The 15515-nt window shown below is 49.2% G+C and overlaps 1 protein-coding gene across 1 annotated transcript; it reads right to left on the bottom strand.

Moving 5' to 3' along the window:
• Window positions 1–2393: 2393 nt before the first annotated feature.
• On the bottom strand, window positions 2394–13820 carry LOC311611057 (galectin-9B-like). The gene is made up of 7 exons (XM_084862791.1): window positions 13710–13820; window positions 12958–13037; window positions 8353–8554; window positions 6201–6311; window positions 5141–5218; window positions 3502–3537; window positions 2394–2609 (listed from the first exon to the last, which is right to left on the bottom strand). Exons 1-6 carry the CDS (start codon window positions 13746–13748, stop codon window positions 3505–3507), a joined length of 543 nt encoding a protein of 180 aa, XP_084718917.1. The 5' UTR covers window positions 13749–13820; the 3' UTR covers window positions 2394–2609; window positions 3502–3504.
• Window positions 13821–15515: the final 1695 nt, after the last annotated feature.

Raw genomic sequence — 15515 nt, 5'->3', positions numbered from 1 at the left:
AGGTCCTGGGCCTTCCTCACTGATCTGGCATGGCTGTGGGTAAACAAGGTACCAGGCAAAATTTTCCAAGGAGTTTTATTGGCTCCAGAAAGTCCTCACCAGGGATAGGACACACCCCCTTCCTGTGCTAAGGGGAGCTCTCTGTACATGTGGAGAGCACAGCACAGGGTGACAGGCAGGAGGAGAAGTAAACCAGTGAAATCTACCATCTCGGGCCTCCCAGCCATAGGACTAGCTCCCTGGCCTTAGCTTCCTCAGTGATAATGACCTTCAGGAATATGTCCCCCTTGGGAGAGTGGCCAGGATCAGGAAGCTGGAGTCAGAGGAGCAATGTCTGAAGTTGGACCCCAATGTCCTGGAGAATGTGAGAGAGCTTGACACTTTGGGAAGAGGGAACAAGAATGTAAGAATTAGGAAGTTTTTCCTATCAAAGCTATAGTATAAATATTCACTCCATTTCTTTTTTTTTCTTTTTTTTTTTTGTACCACTTTATTTTGTATTCAGATCCACCCAGTTCTCCCTTTCTCAAAAGACAAAGCCGTAGCTCTCCCCAATTTCCTGGCAGAAAAGGCTAACAGGTAGTTATACCCGCAGACATTCCTGTAGGAGACAAGACATAGTTTTGCACCATTTCCTGGCAGGCATTGCAAATGGCCCCCTCTTGTAACTTGGGCTGCCCTTCTGAAGTTAGACATTCAAATAGACTGTGGAACCAGGTCCTTAAGACAATCAGGGTATGGTGCAGTAACACATCAGGGGCAAAGGAGATGGACTGCCTGTTCTCTGTTCTTGCCACCATATTGTTGCTGGGGCATTGCACCCTTCTGCAGAAGTAGGGTGCCTTGTAGATCTATTTTCAAGCATCTATTTAATCCCTGAGACACTGGTGAAGAGCATTTCTAACAAGAGATGCCCTGGTGACTGTAGGGAGGAGATGCGGTTCATCAGGTGTTGGGTGTAGAAGAAACAATGCAATACAATCAGACCTTCTCAGAGGTCTCAGAGGGCTTCCATCTTGGACAATTCAGTTCTCCACCAAGATGTTCAAGGAAACAATATCTTCCTGTTGAACAAGATTTGGTTCTCAACCTGACAACCCTTTCTTTCATGCTGCTACCTCAGCATGACCAAAAGCATCTCTTAGGTCACAAACAAAGGAGAGAATGGGATTCAGTTTCCCCCTAAACCTGTCGTTAACCTCTCAAGAAATCTGCTGTGAATATTTTTTTTTTTTCTTTCCTAGCTGGTGAAATGGATGATTAGGACCATTTTAAAACATTAAGAGGCCACCAAGAGTGTTAATGTTGCTAAGCCTGTGGGAAAAACCCAGGATGACAGGCAGTTGAAGAGCTAGAAGAAAACTTCTGCTGATTTGGATAAATGAAAAGCAGTCAGTCAGTGACAGCATTTTTGAGGCAGTGATGAGTGAAAAAGTGAAGATGCAGCATGCTGACTTCCTGAAAGACATCCCTGGAGCAAGTCCTGAATGTGATTAGGGGGTTGTTAGATACATTTGTTAACGAAAAAACCTGTAAAGAATTTTTTTGTGAGTTTATTTGAGCCTTACTGTCGACATATGTCGGGAAGCAGAACCTCAAGGGATTGAGATAATGCTCTGGAGAATGATGGGTTACATTTTTATATTTATAAATTGCAATCAAAGGAAAGGGACTTAGGTGAGTTACATGAAATTCATTGGTGATAGATTAGGGAGGTGGGACAAAGGGAAGGCGGGGTGGGGGGGGGCGGGGGGGGGTGAGAGGGCGGGGGAACCTCTGGGATAGGGTAAAAGGTTAAATGATGGACATGAGCTTCTTTTACAGAGATGGATACAGGATACTCTAACCTAATTAACAGTTGACAATTAACCTGATAACAAAAACAATGAGAGAATGTCTCCAGGCCATTTGTTGTGCCCTGAGGGGTCCAGGGTAAAAAGGAAGTTACACCCAGACATCTCACAGATATGTTATCTCAGATGCAGGTAGGCAGAGGGGCTCAGTAAAAGATCAAAGTTGATCTTTGTCAGGTGATATATCTGGGATATGACTACCTACTATAACCTGTTAGATATTTAATTTTTAAACCATCTTTTGTGGTTATCTTAGGTCTCTGGGTTTGCAAGACTGCCATGCAGGCCTTCCCTCAGCTTGTCAGGTTAGCATGTGGCTCTTTTCTTTCACACATTTAAGAAAACAAGTGTTAGTTCATAGATTAAACCATACATTAGACAGGTACTATATAAAAGAAAGGCTATTCCAACAGCCTTCCAGAATAATTTAAGTTTGAGAACCTGGGTTCCACTGTATTAGTAAGTATATGCATTAGAAATAAGGCAGAGCCTCCAACTCAGAGGTCCTGGTAGAACACAAATCATACTCGGGAGCCAGGCAGCAAGGCAAACATCTTTACTTCTATGCAGAAGGGTGCGCACACGTGGTCTGGAAGCCTGTGCACAACAAGCAGGTGGGTTGCTAGGCTCTGTAATCCCTGAGGCATCTCTTGATTGGAGCTCGGGCGCACAGTCTTTAGCGATTGGCTAATTCAAAGGAGGGGTTGGTCTTTGCTGTTTCAAGATGGTGTCTCTCAGGGGGAGAATTATGGGATTCTGTTGAAAAGAGACCAGGAAATTCAGGGTGGGGTCACACCTGCAACCAGTCCCCCACACACTCTATAGGGGATGCTCTAGTGTGAAGCTTCCGCCTCTGGATTTTCTCATTCGCCTTCCCTCTCCTGTCAGCCTTGGTGCAACTTCCTGCCACTGTCCCAGCCCCCATCATGGCCACCTGCCCTCAGCCCTACCACAGGCAGCTCCCCTAACTCCAGGGCTCCCCACCGACTTGTACCAACAGGAGGGAGCGGGTTGTGTGCTGATGGAGGTTGCAGACTTACAGGGAACATCTGTCCAGGGGTTCTCTGCACTGTGTGGACCAAAGTTTGTGTGTGGAAAAAAGAAATGGTGTTTTTCACCTGCTTTCACCAGCGCGAAGACCGCTGTTGGCCACCAGAGGGCACCACTTAACACACACCCTCCCAGCAGCTGCAGATGGGGAACTTTCTCATTATCCCAGACCAGATTCTGAAAACTGCAGGGTACAGGTGTTTTTCCTCTTAAGAGGGTTAGGTAGGGTGAAAAGTTCCTTCTGACGAGGAATGTGCCGTCTTCCTTTGTGGCCTCTTGGCCCATCTTCCTACTCAGGGGAATTTCTCTAGTGTAGTTTCACTTTTCAGAAAGAAGTAATTGAGGGCCATCATGTCCACAGAATGGCAGGGGCTTGGGCAGTTCAGCTTGTTTCCCAATTCATCAGCACAGCCAACCTCCCCTGCCCCCCAAAGACTCTCCCGCACCCCCACCAGGGTCAGGAGGGTAGCACAGAGGTCTTGGCCTTAGCTGTGCCAATCGCCTTGTGGAAGAGGCCCAATGCCTGGCCTACCTCTTCCTTTTAACCCACAGGAAGAACCAAAGTGAAGAGTTTCCAAAGAGAGAGCAAGAGACTTACAATTTAAGCGGCCTTGGCCTGGCAACGGCTTGGAGGCTGAAGGGGATAAAAAGAAAAATGGTGGTTAATATTGGTGCCACTGGACGGGGAGATGACAGCTGAAACGGTGGTCAGAAATACCTCCCAGACCCACACTCGCTTCCTTCCTGCTCCCAAGCAAGCCGCCCTGAGCCTGTGGTGCCCACCCACCATCCCAGGTAACTGTGGTTAGAAACAGGGAGGGGCAGGCGGAGAGGGGACATCCTGCCAGCTCCTCTAGAGAGCAAGAAGGATGTGTCTGACATAGGACATACAGCTCACCTCAGCTCCCAGGGGCAAAACCATTATTAGCCGTGTCCTAATTCACCAGGAGAGTGAAAACTGGTATTTAGTGAGGCCTACTGTGTGCCAAGCTCTGGCTTCAGTGCTTTGTGAGGGAGGCATCCTTAGCTTCCCTTTTGCTAAGTGAGACAACAGGCTCAGAGAGGTTAAGCACCTTGCCCAAGCCTGTCCCAATAGCAAGTGATAAGATATAAAATGGTGCCAGTTGGGTCTGGGTGTATCAGCATACCCTGTCTGCCCAAGGCCAGGGCCAAAGTCGGGCTGCCCTGCAAAGGCTCCCAGGAGCTCCACCATCCTAAGGCCAGTGTGGCAGGTGGCAGAGGCCCACCCTGCAGCATGATGGGCCACAGGAAGCTGGGTAGGGAGGCACCCTTGCCCCTTCCCCCACTGCTCAAGTGGCCAAGGCCCCTCCCCACCCAGCAGACTGTTCTGATTTCCCTGACTGGTCTCCCCTTCTACTGACTGTGCAAACCACACTCCTCCTCCATTTCTCCAGTCCCTACTGCACTCCAGGCACTGGGCACAGTTTTGGGGATACACAAAGGAACAAGTCACAACCCCAAGCTTATGGATTGGGGGAAAGAGAGGGTGGAGTGACCAAGACAGGCATGTAAGTACAGTTATAACTGGACATGTTGACTGGCGTGCACAGAGCTGTTAAAAGTCCATCAGGTCAGGGAGGGGTGGCACATCCAGCAACTTGTCAGACAGGGAAGATGCCCTGAGGAGCCCCATTGAAGCAGAGCACTGAAGGGCAGTTAGGGGTTGGCTGGGGTAAGGTGGCAAAGGGTCCTTTTGGCCCCAGGACAGCAGATGCAAAAGCGTGGTGGCCGGAAGGAGCCTGGAGTGAGCAGTGGAGGTTGACAAAGGGTCTTTGTGGGTGAGGTGGGAGGCTGGCAGGTGGGCTGGGCAGGACTAGGGAGGATTCTGCTCCTCCAGCTGGGGGATTGGAACTCTATTGAGCCTGGGGCCTTTTGGGTTTTTAAGCAGTGAGTAGATGCTATTAGATTTGCTTTTGGAAAGGACACTGTGGCAGTGGGTCAGAGTGAGGGGGTGCGGGGTGAGGACTTAGGTGGTCTAGTCCATGGAAGTGGCTTCAGGAAGGAGAGGCCTTGTGCACTGGAGGGATACTGAGGAAGGGAGTGAAGAATGGATGCTTCCCAGATCACATAGATGCACCATGCCTGGTTCATGGAGATAGGGAACCTTGGGTGGGCATCATGGGGCCAATAGGCCCTGCTGCCTCCACGCTGGAATTCAGACCCTTTGTCCTTCCCGCTGACTGCTCAGGCTCCCATATTTTCCATGTTTAACTCACTTTTCCTTTCGGCTTCTTGGGCTCACGTGGGTAACAGGGAGTCTGGCAGCATTTCACTGTAAGGATCTCATCAAAACGCTGTGAAAACAAAAGGTGCCATGGGGTGAAGAGAAGCTCGAATGAGTCAAGTAAAAGTGGGAAGGCAGGGGCCCAGACAAGAGGGTGAAAGCCAGGCAGGCAGGGACAGACAGAGAAGGCAAGAGGGAGAAGTAACAGAGATGAGGACGAAGGAGAAAGGAACTCATATTTGCTGCAGGCCTACTGTGTGCTTTTCCCATTTCAGGAGCGCATTCAAATATCAAAATTGGAAATAACATCTCTAATCCAGGCGCCTGGGGCCCTGTGACAATGTGGGCCACGCCTACCAAAATCTGCCCTGTTTTCACAAAAAGTGAGCCATTCAGATTTCCATGTGACATTACCGGACCTGGAAAATGTTTGGTAAAATGCCCATTAAATTTACCACCTTCACCATTTTCAGGAGCTCAGTGGAGGGTCATTCAGCGCCTTCACACTGTGGTGCAGCCATCACCAGCACTCAGCTCCACAACGCACACCGGCTCCTGACCTTGTACATGTTGGCACCACATTCAAAATTGGAAAATGCAGAGAGAGACTAGTAGACCCTGGGGTGGCCACGGGGGCCATTTCGTGACCTCTGACATATATCCCCTCATTGTGCCCACACAGTACCTCCTGGGGAGACAATGACTGTGCCCCTTGCACAGATGAGGAAACTGAGGCTGGGAGAGGCAGACTCACTTATCTGAGATCCCACAGCTGGTGACAATGGATCTCATGGAACCACATGGCCTGGTAACAAGGGTGAGAGTACAGAATGACAGACAAGAGGGGAAGGAGTCTTGTTGAGGCAGGTGCTCTGGACAGAAATGGTGCCATAAGAAGGATGGGGCAGGGATAGCCAGAGGTATGTCCTCTCCCCAGAGTCACTTGGCTGAGAGATCAGCTGGGACCTTTGGCTCCTCCCAATAGGGCCTAGGCATAGCAGACTGGCTCCTGCACCCAGCCCCTGGGACATGTGCCATTTGGACAATCTGACCTGGAAGCTGATGTCTATGTGCTCCACGGGGCCGGTAACAGAGATGTAGTTTGCACAGTGGAAGGGTATGCGGTGTTCATAGTCCAGAAAGTGATCTCCATCCACCGTCACCTGTAAACAGGGGCGCATATATCAGGAGAGGGTCCCAGACCAGGGCGGGGAGCACACCGGAGCACTAGGACCCCTGCTTCTAGAAATTAAGGCCTGTCCGGTTTTCACCTCCACCCCCTGTAGGTGGGGGCCAAGTCTTCGGAGCTGCTCCAGGTAAGGAACACACATGTGATCCCAAATGCAGCCAAACCCAGTCACCACTTGGCTCTAGTTTTGGCTTCTGAGTTCTTGATTGATTATTGCTCTAGGTGTGTCTTTCTCAGCTCAACGGGGATGCCATTTTAATATGCACATTTCAATGGGCATAAAGTGCTCCTGTGAGCAGAGGAGTGGGGGCTTCTGGTTGCACACTGAGGACCTGGGGGCACCCTTCACACAGAGAGAAGCACAGACACAGCCATCCTGAAGTATGGTCGCAACCATACGTAGGTAAAAACTGCTGTTTGAATTTTAACCCTGCTATTCTGGCTTCTGCACCCACTTACTTGCTGAAACAATAGGGTAGTTACCTCAGCTTCCAGACTGAGGCCTGGAGACTCACCAAGGTAATTTTCCTGTGCCTGTGGACCAGAACTACAGGAGACCGATTCCCACTGACTCAGTAGCTCCAGGAGTAGAAACTGTAGATAACCTTCGCAGGGGTCCTCAAACTTTTTAAACAGGGGGCCAGTTCACTGTCCCTCAGACCTTTGGAGGACCGGACTATAGTTTAAAAGAAACTATGAACAAATTCCTATGCACAGTACACATATCTTATTTTGAATTAAAAAACAAAACAGCAAAAACACCTGCATGTGGCCTGTGGGCCATAGTTTGAAGACGCCTCCTTTAGAGATTGCTAACTCTGCTTAATTCTGCCTCTGTAAAACTGCTTTCACAAGATAGGGCCACATTCCAATGTGCAGCAGGATGTGGCTGGGAGTCGCCATGTGGGCTGTTCCCAGCATTTAGAATTTAGAACAAAGGACGATTTTTGTGATTTAGACCTTTAAAAAGACTGCCTACACCTGGAACAGCGAGGTGATGAGTGTGGCCACCTGTGTGTGGTGCTCTCACGGACGTCCTGGCCAGTTCAATAAATCCTTGCCTGCTTTTTTAATCAATCAGCAGCCTCTGGTGGTCTTATTGTGAATCCAGAGTTCGGCCCCACAACAATCCCTCTCCCCCAGCCCAGCAGCACTGCTCTGCCTGCAAGAGCAATGACTCCACCTGTAGCCCTGAGCCACCACTGGGCCTGCAGAAGGGCTGCCACAGCATCACCACAAACAGGGCTGTCAGGGACCTGGAACGGACAAGGCTGCAGCAGAGGATGGAAGTCACCTGGACCCGAGGCCAATATCAGCTCTAATTTCCAGGTAACAGAAGCAACAGGTGCTCTGTAGGTGCAGGTGAAGAGTGTAAAGTCCTGTGTTCTGTATAAAGGCATTGCTTGGGTGTTAAGGGTGTTTCTCCCTGCCTGACAGTGATAAGGGCAGTGATAGAATGCTGGGAAGCACCTAGAATTATAAGACCTATTACTCATGCTCTGTTAACTGTGATTGGTTTATTCTGAATAAAGAAGGCACATTCTAACCTGGCTGGCAGTCCTGTGGGACCTGGGGACTTGCCTGGCAATGCAGCCCAGCCTCCCCACGTGGAGCAGCCTATTCTCATGGAAAGATTAACAACCTTGTTGCAGAAACCAGAGCTACAGCCCTTTGAAGATCCCCAGCACTTTTGCACACCTGCAGGCCTTCCCAAAACTCCAGCCTGCTTACCTGGTAACTGCCCATTTGGCATCCCCTTTGGCTATTTCCCCATGAATCCTTTCTTCTTTTACCTAATAGAAGCAGCTGGCTTATGGGGTGCAGAGCAGATTTTTGTGGATGACCTGCTGCTCTCCACATACTGCTGGAGGTAATGGAGTAAACACTCGTTATGATTCAGCACTGTCTCTGCTGAATTGGCTCAAGTAGTGACAGGCAGTGTGGACACGTTGGTTGTCTGTTTACAACAGGGCAGGGGACAGGCAGTGAGAGGGAGGGAGGAGAATCCTGCTCACCTGGACACGGGAGTTCTCCACCAGGATGCGGATCTCAAAGGGCTTCCCCATCTCAAAGGGATTTCTCATTATCTTCTCTTCCTGCTCCCAGAGTCCTTTCTGCTTGGTGTTACAGACCACATACCCGCCCTCTTCAAACCGAGGGTTGAATTGGAAGGCAATGTCATCATTACTGAAGCCGGTCTGCAAGTTCACAGCAAACCTAGGTGGACGGACAGCAGTGTTCTGGTTTACTCCAATGGTAGGAGCAGGAGTGCCCGGGGCCTCTGACTTCCGTATGAATCTGCTAACTTGCCTACAACCTGTGAGGCAGGTATGCACCCACCCCACTTTGCTGCCTTCCTTTTTGTTTACCAAATTTGCTCTTAGTGTGTTTTGTGTAATTATTGCAATTTGCCCTTTCCAGTGTGACTTTTCAGAAATAAATAGGAACTGGGTAAAGAACATTGTGGACTCTAGCCTAAATCTTGGAAACTGATCTCACATTTGCATGAAGATGCAAATCCAGGAATTTGCCCAGAAGCAAGAGCCTCTCATGCCCAGTGGGCACTGGTTAGAGGCCAGCCCAAGGCTGCTCAGTTGGGAAGGAAGAGAACAAATGGAGAGATCAGGTGACATTGATGGTGTTTAAGGTCAAATACTGTATCTAACAGGGAAGTCATGGCATGGATATGGGCTCTCCAGACATGAGAACTTCCGGGATGTGTGTCTGTCCCTCATCGGGAGGCTGGTGTGTGTCCCACACATGAGGTGTGGAGTGGTTCCCTAATGTCCATAGGCCTGGACCCTGACCCCAGCTGGTACCATTCGTTATTGGGGGTGGAGGGAATGACTCCGAACTATTATTGCACTTAACCCAGTGCAAGGTTTATTAAAACCAGAATATAACATTTTATGGCAGGGATAGGCCCCGAGGTAGGTTTCGTTTCTCAGGAACAGGCGGTGGAATGACCTGAGGCGGTGGAATGACCTATGCCGTAGGGGTGTCGAACTCAATCAGAGAAGGGTCCAAAATCTAAAATCCAGCCTAAATGGCGGGCCGAATGGTTTACTGAACAGTCATAAACTGACAATGTCATAAACTGACAGCGGAGTGCAGTGATGACAGCGCGGTGCGGGCCACATTGCAAGGCCTGGCGGGCTGGATTTGGCCCGCGGGCCTTGTGTTTGACACATGTGATATGGGAACAAATCAGCCTAACTGGGGGTTGGAGGGTGGAATCACTTATGGTAACCAACCACCCCAGAGATGCTGCAATGGCAAAAGAGGACTTACGCCAGCAAAGGGGGGAGGGGCGGAGAGGGTGCTTACTCACATAGCTGGGATAGAGTATAAAACTTGGGAAAGAAATTTGGAGCGGGGTCCGAGTGAGGAACGGGTGAATGCCACTGCGCTGGTGCCCTGGCTCGGACCCTAGCTAGAGCTAGAATAAAGACTTTCTGCCTTTGCATCGAACTCCGCTCCCTGGTGGTCTGTGGGTTCCAAAATTTACTGGGCACAAAACCAGGAAAGGGGGTGACTCCCTTCTTTGGGGGTGATTACTGAGGCAGTGTTCAAAAAGCCCCCACATAAGTGAATATTCATTCCTGTCTCTCTCCTCAGAAGGAAGTCCTCACCCTCAAAGCTTCCTTTGGGTTTTGAGGTGAGGAATTAAAACAAAAGAACCTTCCAGCCCAGGCAGTGTGCTCAGTGGTTGAGCATCTATCTATGAACCAGGAGGTCATGGTTCAATTCCTGGCTGGGATACAGGTCAGGTTGCAGGCTCAGTTTCCAGCAGGATGCCATCCAATCAGTGATTCTCTCACATCATTGATGTTTCTATCTCCATCTCCCTCTCCCTTCATCTCTGAAATCAATAAAAATATACTTAAAAAAAAAAAAAAAAGAGGCTTAGCCTCTTTGGCTCCGTGGATAGAGCATCCAACCACTGACCAAAGGGTGAGGGTTTGATTCCGGACAAGAGCATGTGCCTCCGTTATAGGCTTGATCTCTGGACCTGGTTGGGGAGTGTGAGGGAGGCAACCCATCGATGGGTCTCTCTCACTTGGATGTTTCTCCTTCTCTGTCTCTCCCTCTTCTTTCCACTCTCTAAAAATGATTGGGGCGAAGGTGGGGGGGGGGGGAATACCCTTGGGCAAAGATTAACAAAAAATAAATTAGAAAAGAAAAGAAAAAGCACTTTCCACGGAGCCAGGCTCACCAAAGGGCCACAATACAAGTTTGTTTGGCCTTTTCCCAGACACATGGCCAGGAACCAGCCCCAATATGAGGTTCTCCCCGAGGCGTCACTGTCTACTCCAGCCTTCCCTGACCTGAGCATGATGTGGTTCACAGCCTTCTTGGGGTCACTCTGTTGTCCCAACTAATGCACAGCACCCAGGGAATTCTCCCCAGTTTTGTGTCTTCTGCTTCCCCCACAGGGCCAGGCACTGTTCCAAGCCCAGAGGTGGCCCATTAGACATTCTATTCAATTCCTGCAGAGCCCTTGGTGTCTCTGTGGAGGAGGACAAGCTCTGAGGGCCTCCTCAATACTAGCTCCCTTTGGGTGCCCTCAGCCAGTCTGAGGACACGAAAAGGAAAGGAGGCTCCCAGTGACTCTGGAACCAGAAGACTGAGTCCAGATTCCTCTGTACATGAGGCTATCGTTTCTGAAATATCTCTGGGTGCATCTGTCCCTCGGTGGTCATTCAGCTCCATTTCTCTGGTCTCAGGGATGAGAGTGCAAAAGGGCCCATGGGAAGAAGTGGAGACAGTTGGACAGGAGGCAGGCAGAGGGAGGAGAGAGAAGGGATGGAGGGTCAGACGTGAGGGCTCAGCTTCCCCATTGGCAGGGTTTAGAGCCATCTGGGAGCCTCGCCCTCCATGGTGTCTCCTGGAGGCACTCAGGGCTCAGGGAGATGTCACAAGGTGAGCGTGCCTATGCCCACTTGGCAGGGAAGGCGATAGTGGACAAAGTCAACTAGAATCTTCAAGTCGAGAAGAGGTAGGTCCGGGCCTGGGATGTGAAGGGATCCAAAAGGTCCCCAGGCCCTGTGTGAGGTGATGAAAGGAGCACTGGGAACCAAAGACACCTGGGATTGAGACAGAGGCTTCCAAGAGAGGGCTGTGTGTGCAGAAAGGCTTCTGTGGGCACCGTGGGCTTCAGCAGGCAGCCACCAGGAGAGGGCCCCACCCAAATCAGCAAGAGCCCCTCATCTCCTCACCACCCTGACCTCAGCTCGGGCAGCCAGGGCTGGGCCAGCATTAGAGGGCGCTCGGCCTCTGAGAAGATGGGAAAGTCTTCCTTGAGCCCCAAAGTCCCCTCTTGGGTGGGAGACAGTGCCGAGGAGATGTTTGTATTTTGAATTGCCTTCGTGTTTTCTAGGAATGAACTTGAAACAGAAAGAGACTGGATTACATTTGATGCCAAGTTTAAATATTTCCACACCAGCCAAACAAGGGCCACGGAGTAAGTGAAGGCCGTCATGGGGAGTAAAGGAGGCATTGTTTTTGCATCTCTGGGTCTTTGCATGCAAAGATCAATCCTAGCCCATAAAGATCATCCCCTGGGCTGGCCTGAGACCTTGAGCTCCCACTCTGCCTGTGTCTCTGGGGAGTCTACGTTAATGATGTCCAGATGCTATTGGCAGAGGGCAGGGGTGCCATGCAGTGTTGGCAGGGACTGGGCCCTATTCTTTAGTGTCCCCTGGCCAGTCAAACGCAGCTTGGACAGTGTTGGGTAAGGTGACTAGATTTTAACATTGGTAAAGCGGGACACCATTGATGGGTGGGTTGGGGGTTCTGAATTAGAAATTTTGTCTATATGTAGTAACAGAAATTTTCATAGCACAAAAAAATAGTATTGTAATATATATTTTTATAATTTATACATAAGTATAATTAACAAATATAATAAATAAATAAATAACAATTATGTATACTTGTAAATGTTACTTTCAAGCCAGCGCTTGACTTTTTGCTGCCACTATAAAATAGAAATAATACTAGTACTGTCTGCTAAATTCAAAAAAATTTATGTATTTATGAAATAAATAAATAAATAAATAAATAAATTACCTAAATTATCTGAATAGCTGATTTGTAATGACACCACTTGTTTAACCAGCTTACTAGCACACAGTACCATGTGTATCATCTGAGAGACAGTTACAGAATGTTTTCGTCGTTGCCAATCCCAAAAAAATGTCATTGTTCATTAAGTCCAAACAATGGTGGTCGAATTCTAACAACTGATCAACAATGCGACCTTTGATAAGCAGTTCTTCACAATCAGTTCTCAACAGTTATTTCTTATTATTAAAGTTTAACATTATAAAATTAACAAGAATAATATAAAACTGATATCCTGGCTAAATAGCCACATGGCCGCCAGAAATCATATATTCCCTTCTCATTATCCCACCGTTCCCTAGCTTGTCGTGCATTCTTTAAAAAAATCAGGACTTTTTTAAAATGCCATGGGACGCAGGACAAATTGTTAAAAGTCGGGACTGTCCCACCAAAAGTGGGACATCTGGTCACCTTACTGTTGGGGAACCAGCCCGAGCTGACAGGGGCCATGGTTTGCTAAGGGAAAGGCTGGGGGAAATAACAGTTCCAGGTACCTGGTTCCTTTGGATGTAAGAAAAGTTCCTTTGATAGTGATCACAAGTCCATCCTTGAGACCCCCTTCGATGGCGTGTGCCTGCAGGGAGAAGAGGGCAGTCAGTTAGGGTCCTGCTCTCTCTGACTGATCCCTCTGGCACTTGCTAATAGCCCCCGCACTCCTAATCATGCTCCACACTTCCATAGCCCCACTGCGTGTCAGGCACCGATCAAACCCCCTAGATATGCTACCTCCATCCTTACCGCAATCTTGGGAGGTGGCTCAAGGATTATCCTTAATTTACAGATGTGGAAACTGAGGCCCAGACAGGGAAAAGCAGCTCGCCTGAGGCCACCTGACTAGGAAACGGCTGAACCCAGGGAGGCCATCTCCTAAGTAAGTGCCCAGGCCTGGCTGCTGGGCTCCCTGGAAGCCCTGCTAACTTCCCCTTTCATCCCAACAGAGCCCCACTCTTCCAGTGCTGCCCAGTGACCTCCTGCCCTCAGCACCCAGGACAGGTCAGGCGCCCAGAGGGAGCTCAGCACCATCTGTGCAATGCCCCACTGTGGTGATTATCACCCCTGGGTCCTGAGAGGCAGGTGAGACCGGCCTAGGGCAGAAGGTGTGTCCGGATTGCCCCATTGGGCATGTCAGCCCCCCATGTACCCTCTGCCACCCCAGTCTGGTTTCCTAGGAGACCCAGCACAGCTTCCCTGAAAGGCAGCCAGTGGACCCTGCAGCATCGCCTGTGCCCACAGCCTGGGAACTCACTGCGGCCACGAAGGAATGCGAGCTGCTCTCGGCCCCCATGTCTTCACCACCTCTGTGGTCACGGCTGCTCCTCACACAGCCAGGCAGTTCTCTGAACTGATGAAAACTTTACTGTGAAACAGAAAACAAAACTATTTGGCAGTTATTCCATGGGGAGGAGCCAGGAGTAAGAGGAAGTGGATTTAGAGAAAGAGAAATTGCTGGTGGAGAAGGGGCCAGGAAGGGACTCAGGGGCAGGTAAGAAGACACTCCCACTCCACTGACTTTTCCTTCCTCTCTGAGTCATTTTCTGTTTGTGTACAGGTTAACAGATTCTGGCCACTGACATGACAGCGAGTTTCAGAGGCTGCTGCCCATGGGTGTATGGCTGTGTCTCCTGATGGCTGTGTAATTTAAGCAGGCTCAGTCACAATGTCCACAAAAAATGGGCTACTTGACAGGGCCACAGCGGGGGGTGGCGGTGGTGCTGAAAGGCCTGGTTATACACACTTCATACAGAGAGAAACTGAGGCTCAGAGATGTGTCCAAGGTCACAGGGCTTACTAGTGGCATCCTGACCTCTCTGAGGAGAGTTAGACTCACAAATAGGTATTTCTCTCCTTTAAAATTCTATTCCTCTTATCAATACATCATGGAGAAAAAGGTGTTACACAAATAGAAAAACCTCATAATGGATGTTATGATGTCCGTTACGTGGTGTCCAGGGAGCTTCTGAGTTCCCTCTCAGTGCATTTAACATCTCACTTCACTCTTCCCTCTCTCCTCCTCTCTCCCTTTTCTTTCTCTGCTTTAGAATATGGAGAGGAGCCCTGGCTGGTTTTTGCTCAGTGGTTAGAACACCAGCCCACAGAGCTAAGGGTCTCAGGTTCCATTCCCAGTCAAGGGCAGGAGCTCCATTGCAGGGTCAATCCCCAGCTCCAGTTGGGGTGTGTGCGGAGGCAACCAACTAATGTTTCTCTCTCACACTTCACCTCCTTCCCTTTCAATCTGTCTGAAAATTAATGGGGGGGAAATCCTTGTGTGAAACAAACAGACAAAAAACCAAAGAACAGAAGTCTATTCCAAATGACATGGAGGTCGGGGTAACATTAAATGAACTGCCTTTACCTGGCTTTGGCGGTGAGTTATGGGAAATGATTGAACAGAGACTAGCAAGAGAGGCTGGGTCCAAGGAGCACATTGGGAAGTAGAGCAGGGGGGACAATAAACTTACCTGAAGCCAAGCAGGTGGCTGCTATGTGCTAGAGAGAAAAGCTATCAGTCAAGCCTGAATGAACAGTAAAAGGTCAGACAGGTTTCACATTGGTAGAAGGTGCCCAAGGTCATGTTACCAAAAAAAAGAAGAAAAAAAAAGAGAGAAGAATCAAACAATGCTTAGAGAGATGGAGTTACAGTCATTATCATCATCATCATCATCATCATCATCATCATCATTATGCACAGGCCCAGAGGAAAATGTTTCTTAAATTCTGGGCCCCGTCACACAGGAAGTTACCTATATTTATATCTTTTTACCTTCTTTGTCTCCAAATATGGGGTTTTCTGGTCCCTGATGCAAGTTCTTAAAGAGCCCCATGTGCTGGGGCTTTGAGACCTCAACCAAAGGCTTGGCCTGGTGCCAGCACTGATAACTTCATCTGGGGAAGGTTTAGTGGCCTCTCTGAAATGGGAGTAGTCTTATTTTCCCCATTATTTAAGCAAGCAAGCATTTACAGAAGCCAAAATAGCAGGGTTAAAATTTTAAACAGCAGTTTTGTGTATGATGGATGCTTCAGTCACATATAGATCCATACCTCTCTCCCTTCC

The sequence above is a fragment of the Pipistrellus hanaki genome, assembly GCF_964339955.1.
Source record: "Pipistrellus hanaki genome assembly, chromosome: 16".
NCBI classification, from domain to species: Eukaryota; Metazoa; Chordata; class Mammalia; order Chiroptera; family Vespertilionidae; genus Pipistrellus; species Pipistrellus hanaki.
Note: the sequence above shows the minus strand (reverse complement) of the source record. Positions and strands in the feature narration are given on the sequence as shown.